Raw genomic sequence first — 8495 nt, 5'->3', positions numbered from 1 at the left:
TCAGATACACTCCTTCATTACAGCCCTTGATTGGGGGCTGATACAGTTCTGTATGGAAACGAACTGGCACTGTGCTTCCCAGACTTCTCTCCACCTTGACCTCCTCTAGCACATATTATTCAGCAGTAAATATTTATCCTGTCTCATAGTTGTTTTTACTCATTTTCTTACCCTATTTTTTTCTTTGTTTCTCTTCCATTGAAACAAGCCTGTGTGTGTGTATAAATAAAACTCTAGGTTTATATATTCAGGTTACAAACGTGTTAAAACAGTGTTAGTTATTTGCCTCGCCCTCCAGAATGTCAGCTCTGTGACAGTAGGGACTTTGTTTTTGTGGTGATTGTATCCCCAGAGCCTGGACTGGGGGCCCAGCACATGCTAGGCATTTGATAAATATTTGCCAAGTTATTCATAAATGTTGTCCTTGACCTGTTTATAATATGAGGTGCTTTGCTTTTGCCACTCTTGAGATTCCCAGAATGTCTTATTTTGGTTTTGCAGAGTTAGGGTGGGTGGGAGCAGGGTTCAAGGGTACTGTGGATTTTACTTGCTTCCTTTGGAAGGACAGTCTGTAGCTGTGGTTTGTTCCTCATCTCAGATTCTAGGCCAGCTTCACGCAGATGCGGATGGAAGTGAGGCTCTTACCTTCGAGAACATTACTTGTGTTCACAGCTGTGTCTTCTTGGTCAGAGAATGGATTTCAAAAGGACAGTGACAGAATCCGAACTCTGAGAAGTGAAATGTTCTACCCCAATTCTGTATCACCCTTGAGATCTGAAGCTTAGCCAGGAGCCACACACATTCGTGGCTGAAGCAAGGCACAGTCTGGGACAGCAGCGAGACCCCTTTCTGTAGCTGTGTTGATGGTTGTGGCTGTGGCTGAATTTCTCATTGTCCTGGTTGGAAATAGAGTCCTTCTGGTCTGGGGTTTTGGAGAATGGATCCGAAAATGTAAAGGGATCCCCAGCTCATTGTCCTGGGTGTGCTGGCCCCTCAGGGTCTTCTACTGCAGGAAGGTCATGACCCCTGAACACACTCTGCTTGTTGCTGAAGCAGAGGGCTTGGGGCTGGGTTTTTGGTTTCTTCTAGGATCTTTCGAGATCACTTTGCTCCTTCCTCCACACCCATGTTGCCTTCCTCAGAAGCTAGCCTCGCCTTCCTCCTTCTTTCTGATTCAATTCCTCTTTCTCCTTGTTTCCGCATAGTTTCTGATCTGGTCTGACTACTGTATTGGTTTTCTGCGTGCGGTGTAACAGCACATACTCAGCAATTTAAAACAACACACACATTTACGTCACAGTTTCTGTGGCTAAAGAGTCCAGGCACAGCCTTAAGTGGGCCCTCTGCACAGAGTCTTAAAAGCTGTAGTCAAGATGTTGACTGGAATGTGGTTTTTTTGGAGCTCAGGGAGCTTTTCCAAGCTCACTGGTTGTTTGCAGAATTCAGTTCCTTGCAGTTGTTCCACAAAGGTCCCTGTTTTCCTGCTGCTGTCTTCTGGGGACCAATCTCAGCACCCCACAGTTCTTGCCATGTGTCTCTCTCACAGCCTGGTAGCTGGATTCTTCAAGGTCAGCAGGAGGGCCCAGTTTCTCTTCCAAGACTTCAACTGATTAAATTAGGCCCACCCAGGGTAATTTTTTTGAGTAGCTCAAATGCAACTGATGTAATTACATTTGCAAAAGCCCTTTATCTTTGCCATATAATGTAAGCTACTTGTAGAAGTGACAGCCTGTCTTACTTACAGTCCCACCCTACTCAAGGGTTATTCAGGGTATGTACACCGAGGGGTGGAAATCTTAGAAGCCGTCTTAGAGTTCAGCCTTCCATAAACATTTGTGTTAGGCTGGTCCTAGGGAAGTTGGAGTCTGCACAATAAATGAAACACTTTCCTATATTTGTTGATAACAAATTTCCTTCCCCTGAGACCTTGGTGAGAGATATGTGCTGAGTCATGTGTGTGTGGGTAATTGATCATAAAGGACAGATGACCTCAAAGACTCAGATTAGCGGTAATGGCTCCTCTCCCTGACTTCCAGTTTTTTATTGTTTGGCACTTAAATGTACTGTTTTTGTTCTCTGATTGTTTTCTTCCCTAAAATTTCCCCTGCTTCTCTCTTTGATAGTGAAATATATTTTACTTTATTATTATTTTTTTGATAATGAAATATGTTTTAAATTTGAGTTTATTCAGCTTTCATGCTTTAATGTTCAGAATACTTTTTATAAAAATAAACAAATTTTATAATATAAGCTCCATTTGACACTGTATAAAACCTGAGAATGTTTTGATTTGATCTTCTTATTGAGAGGTCTTGATATATTACGTGCTAGTGTCTAGATGCTAGCTCATGACCCTTGAGAAGGGGAATTGGTGTCTGTAGTATTATTTTAAATCTCTGAGTGTAGGCTCAGAGTGCATTCATGCGGATGCAAATACAGAGGGGATCATAACTTCTAAACTCTCTGTGCCTGGTCACAGCTGTTCAGTCTTGAAGGACAGGGTCCAGAAGGGCAAGTCCAGATTTTGTGGTGTGAAAACTTACCTTGAGGGTGGTATCACGCTCCGGGGATCTGAGGCTCAGCCACAGCCACACACGTTCGTCTGCTGAAGCAGGACATCTTCTGTGACAGAAGTGAGAGACTCCTTCCTGTCCCCAGCCATGCTGACTGCTGCCCTAACACTGCTGATGGTGGTGGCAGTGGCCGAATTTCTCATTGGCCTGGTTGGAAATGGAGTCCTTATGGTCTGGAGTTTTGGAGAATGGGTCAGAAAATTCAACGGGTCCTCATACAACCTCATTGTTCTGGGCCTGGCTGTCTGCCGATTTCTCCTGCAGTGGCTGATTATGATGGACTTAAGCCTGTTTCTGCTTTTCCAGAGCAGTCATTGGCTTCACAATCTCAGTGTCTTCTGGATCCTGGTAAGCCAGGCCAGCCTCTGGTTTGCCACTTTCCTCAGTGTCTTCTACTGCAGGAAGATCACGACCCTTGAACACCCTGTCTGCTTGTGGCTGAAGCAGAGGGCCTATTGCCTGAGTCTCTGGTGCCTTCTGGGGTACCTCATGATCAGTTTGGTAGCTGTAGCCCGCATTGGCTTAAAGCCCTATCATCTTTCCCAAGGCAACAGCAGCATTCTGTACCCCCTCAAAAGCTGTCACTACCTGTATATATTAAAGCTCAATGCAGGAAGTGGGTTGCCTCTGATGGTATTTCTTGTTTCTTCCGGGATGCTGATTGTCTCTTTGTATAGACACCACAAGAAGATGAAGGTGCATACAGCTGGTAGGAGAGATGCTCGGGCCAAGGCTCACATCACTGTCCTGAAGTCCTTGGGCTGCTTCCTTATCCTTCATGTGGTTTACATCCTGGCCAGCCCCTTTTCCATCGTCTCCAAGTCTTCTGCTGATGTCCTCATTGTCTTCATCTCCGAGACAGTCATGGCTGCCTACCCTTCTCTTCATTCTGTCATATTGATCATGGGGAATCCCAGGGTGAAGCAGACTTGTCAGAGAATTCTGTGGAAGACAGTGTGTGCTTGGAGAGCCTAGAGAAACGTGTGCTCAGAATACTCTTTCGAGACACTTTTTGGTAGCTCTCTATATGGGAGCTGACTTTCTTATCTTTTAAATTTTTTCTTCTCTGACACCAAATCAACAAATGAGCTACAGAAATACAGAGTAAAAACTAATACTGTTTCTCTTTTGGCAATGTGAAGTCTAACTGTTTTATTGTATTATAGAAATCAAGGCTGGGGCTTTACTTTTGGTAAAGTAGGTGTTATATCTGTTTATATATATACTAAATAATTCATTTCTTTTTAAATTACATATATAAGTTGTGTTTTTCCTATTATAGGGAACAGAGATTAGGAATAATTAATATAGAGATCATTAATTTTTATTAAATTTCACCTATCCATTAATGTTAGTTGTTTTAGATAAGCTTTTTTAAAAAAAGAAGTATCAAATAATTTTCCCATTTCTCTACTGTAGTAGTTCTAGTTATCTAACTGAAAAACAAAACAACACATCTTTATATTTCTAGAAGGTCCTTTGAGGCCTAGACTTGTTTTTTACAATAAAAGTCAGTTGATCTTCTAGCCCAGGACCTATACAGGAACAAGATGGGAATGAGGGGAACTTGCTTCTGCTCTCAGAAAGAGCACTGCTCCCTGAAGAGGTGAAGCCTCATCCTCTTTGCTCCGCTCTGGTCTCTGCACAGACTGAAGTCAGTTTGAGCAAACCACATCTGTGAGTTGGATGGAGATCATCTATGTCAAATCCATGGCAGCAGGAACTGTGTCTTTTTCTGTCTTCTCCTAGGTTCCTGATGCCCAGAATACTCCCTAGCTTATAATACACAGTAAATATTTTCTAAATGATCAATTAGCTGTGTTAACTAGTCTTTCGATTTCTCTTTTGTGTTATAAAGAAACTGAGACCCAGAGAGGGCAATGGCCTGCCCAGGGTTTTGTAGAGATTCCAGTGTAGTGCTGGGACCAGAACTCAGTTTCCTGACTCTGGGGCCCGGGCTCTTTCCTCGGACAACATGCTACCTTCCTAAACAGCTAGCTTTGCCTTTGGCGTCTCTGAATCCCATCCCTCTTCCTATGTGCTTTCTCAGTCATCTTTTTAGCTTTGTTTGAGCACGTTTCTTTTGGTACAGTTCCAGGGGATCTGGAATTCGAAGGACAATACTTGATATACTTACAATTTTTTTCACTTCTTAGGAACCATGCTTATCTACTTTCATTAATCTATTCTACCCAACATGTGTCTTTTCCTTACCTAAAGCTGTGAACTGAAGTACATGCTAGACACCTGTGGATGTTAGTCATCACGAAGGGGAGAACTGGCTCCTCTGATTTCATTGTGCATCGTGTGAGGTCAAGCACTGTGTTTTGTCTTCTGGGAATGAAAATATCCATCCATTTCAAGTGGAGAGATGCTGCTCCTTGGTTATATTTTTAGTAATAGGATGAATTTTCCATTATGCTGTGCCTGTCTTTATACAAATGTCCTTTGTGACCAGTTGTAAGAATGATAACAGTACCTCCCATTTGTATTGGGCTTTACATTTTATGAGGTATTCTTATATATTGCCCATTATCTTATTTGATTTTAATAACAACTCTATGTAGTTAATATTTCCATCCTCATTTTATAGATCACAAAACTCAGGCTGGAGTAGTGATTTGCTCAAGGTCATCAGCTGGTAAATGGTGCAGGTAAAATAGTCCCAGAGTTTTGGACTGCAGGTCTTACGCATTTTCCAGTAAACCTTAAGTTCCTCTTGTTCATACTTATGAGACTTCATGCTGGGATGAGCCTGTGGAATGCTCAAGTTTATGAGTATTTTTCGGCAGATGAAATAAACAACTCATCTTTCAAGTTTGTTGTAACTTGAAAGGTATTGGTGGGTTGCCTGGGAGCCCAGATCCCAATCATGACTGAAGTTTCTATGACTGGCTCTTCATAGGGACAAAACACTTGCATTTTCCCACTTTTTGGGATTAGATTTCCTTCCTTTTCTAAACATGATTTAGCTCACGATGGGTGTGAGGCTGCTTTGTGTTTTATCCAAGAAAACAAATCTGGAGGCAAATCTGTGCTCTTGAACTGATGCCTATGTAAATCTTTTCTAGTTTGCATTCCCAGGGCTGCAGCTGGATCCATGTGCACGTGCATATGTGCCTGTGTGCGTGCGTGGGTGTGTATAGATATCACTAGCCTTTCTTTCTGTTGTGTCGTATGATGCAGCCTGGGGAGGACTAACAAGTTTCAAACAGGAACATGTTTCTATTCCACTCCCCATTGTTAGTCTCACTGCCCAGATATAGTCATATTTTGCCATTTGCCTTAGTTTTTGTAGCGATTACTTTCACAACTCTAAGATTTTGCCTCTTTTACTTGGTGTAACAACTTTGAACTGTAACTTTTGAATCCCATCCATCAGAGTTTGGGGATTATCTCACTTAACCCCAAAACCATTCTCCTCTCCTAAATTTGATTAGTTTTGTTTGTCATTAATTGTATAACTTTAAGTAATATATTTTTAACTTTATTGTTTTGAAACACAACTTATGATAGTATCTGCAGAATCTGAATAATGTAGAAGGAAGAAATTAGTTCTTCATCTGTCCTGTACTTTTCCCATATCCTATCTCATGTTCAACTTCAAATGACTTAAAGAGAAAATACATTTGTTGGAAGGAAATTGGCTGTCTCACAGAATCAATGAGAAGACTGGAAAGTCAAGATCAGAATGGGAACGAAGAGAGTTTAAACAACTGAGAACACGACCAAGTCACTCCCTGGGGACTGATGCTGGCACCACCACACACGTTTCGACTGTCAGCATTATGCCTCTGATATGGCCAGTGCCTCTGTGAATGTGCCCCTGAGTCCTAGCTCCAAGGTCCAAAGTCCTGCCTGTGAGCCTGTGGTTGGCTGATTCTAGGTCACACACCTGCTGTCTGATTTCTTCTTGGCTTCTGAAATATGTATTTTTAAATGAAATAAAATAACTCAATAATTAGATTAAGCAGCAGAATTGATATAGATGATGGTAAATTAATGAAGACTTAAACTGTAATTAATGAACTGGAAGTTTAGCTCAAAGAACTCTTAGAAGAAAACAGGAAGCTGTAAAAAGATGGAAAATGTAAAAGAAAAGAACAGCTATATGGCACTGGAAATAACAGAGTAGTTATTGTGTAACTGGAGTCCCAAAAGAGATGGGAAAAATGAATGGAAGGAATGAAACAGTTGAAGAATTAATGACCAAGAGTTGCACCAAGTTAAAGAAAGGTAAAAAAACCAGGTTGGAAAGGTGCAAAGACAGAAAAGATGGAGAACCCTTCACACTTAAGAACATTACAGAAGAATTTAGGACTATCAAAGAGGGGGGTGCCTGAGTGTGCAGTTGGTTAAGTGTTCAAGTCTTGGTTTTGGCTCAGGTCATGATCTTGGGGTCCTGTTATTGAGCTCTGTGTTGGGCTCCACGCTTAGTGTGGAGTCTGCTTGAGATTCTCTCTCTCCCTGTGCCTCTGCCCCCCCCTTGTGTTCTCAAATAAATAAATAAATAAAATCTTAAAAAAAAAGACTATCAAAGAGGAAAGTTTATAAGGATATCATAAGAATATCAAAGGAAAGTTTATAAAACTTCAAGAGAGAAAGAGCAGATCACGAATATGAGTGATACTTCTCAGTAGAATGTAGAAGAAAAAAATTTTGCATTACGCTTTATTTTAGTAAATACTTCATTCTTATTTTCAAATACCACCAAGAAGAAAAGTTGAAAAGTATTTTTCTGGCTAGCAGCATATGTTAGTATTGATTATATACAGGGAGTGAGTTATGAAAATGTCAGTGAAGACTTAGTGCATTGATGATCATGAGGTTAGTGAGCAGATTCTGAAATGTTTTAACAAACAAGGAAGATCTTGAAATTCTAAAGGATTTTGAAAGAATGTGAAATCACATTCACAAGTGAACTAAAGGAGTCAATGTTGAATATAATTGGAGATGATTCTAAGTTTCTAGCACAAATAATTGCCAGTGCTATACAATTTGATAGAGTGAAGTAATGGAAATCAGAGAAATAGACAAAAAAATTAAACATAAAGGTTGAAGACAAAAGAAACTATCAGGGGCAGCTTACTCTCAAGGAGAAAGCCTTAACAGTATATGGCATTTTAAGAAAGAAGCTGAAAACAGCTGAAGTGCTTTCCCTTAGTGGGACACTAAGTAGAGTGGCTTCAAGACCTCTACATTCTACACTTAAGTTACTGGCAAAATTATGAGTAAAGATTAGGTAGCTGTGAAAACATTTATCCTGTATTTTTAAAAAGTGTATTGTTAAATGAGGCTATTTTCTGGTTCAGATTTTTAGACTATAATGAAACTCATCTATACAAATTACTGTGCTCAAAGATTTGAAAGAACAAGTCCCAGCTTAAGAGTTGTGAATGATTGACTGAGGCTGAGTGCAAAGGCTTGCAGAGACATATTTTTCTAGGATTTTTGGGGGCTTTTTTGTGTGTGTCATCCTTGCACAAGGGTCATGCTAATCTTCTGTATTGTTTCAGTTTTAGTATATGTGTTGCCAAAGTGAGGACTCTTTCTAGGATTTTTATTAGGATTGTTTTTATTTCAGTTAGTGCTCTGGTTACAAAGATGCATAAGTTTTCAGTAGTCTAATTCCACATTATTTTCCTCATAAGGCCTTTTATTTTTTGTGTATGATTTTACAGAGTTTGAAATTTTATAAGAACACCTATATAACTTGATAGCAGGAAGGTTAATTTGTCATAGGTTTGTCATGAGGATTAAATGAATTAATACATGTAAAGTGCTTAGGAGAGTGCCTGGTGCACAGTAATAGCTATAACTATTTATCCTTAATATTGTTATCATACTAGTCTTTGGGAAAAATAACTTTAAATATTTGCACTGGCAAGGAATAATTAAAGACACAGAAAACAGAATAGAAAT

At 40.1% G+C, this 8495-nt stretch overlaps 1 protein-coding gene and 1 non-coding gene across 2 annotated transcripts; one reads left to right on the top strand and one right to left on the bottom strand.

Annotated features, from left to right (window-relative positions):
• Positions 1 to 2660: 2660 nt before the first annotated feature.
• TAS2R5 (taste 2 receptor member 5) lies at positions 2661 to 3548 on the top strand. The gene has a single exon (XM_008697328.1). The coding sequence runs from the start codon at positions 2661 to 2663 to the stop codon at positions 3546 to 3548; it is 888 nt and encodes a 295-aa protein (XP_008695550.1).
• Positions 3549 to 8017: 4469 nt separating this feature from the next.
• LOC121105997 lies at positions 8018 to 8119 on the bottom strand. Its single transcript, XR_005838725.1, has one exon. It is a non-coding gene; the product is annotated as a U6 spliceosomal RNA (small nuclear RNA).
• Positions 8120 to 8495: the final 376 nt, after the last annotated feature.

This window comes from Ursus maritimus, unplaced genomic scaffold, assembly GCF_017311325.1.
Source record: "Ursus maritimus isolate PB19 unplaced genomic scaffold, ASM1731132v1 scaffold_3, whole genome shotgun sequence".
Classification (NCBI taxonomy): Eukaryota; Metazoa; Chordata; class Mammalia; order Carnivora; family Ursidae; genus Ursus; species Ursus maritimus.
The sequence above is the reverse complement of the archived record's forward strand: the minus strand, read 5'-3'. Positions and strand labels throughout refer to the sequence as shown.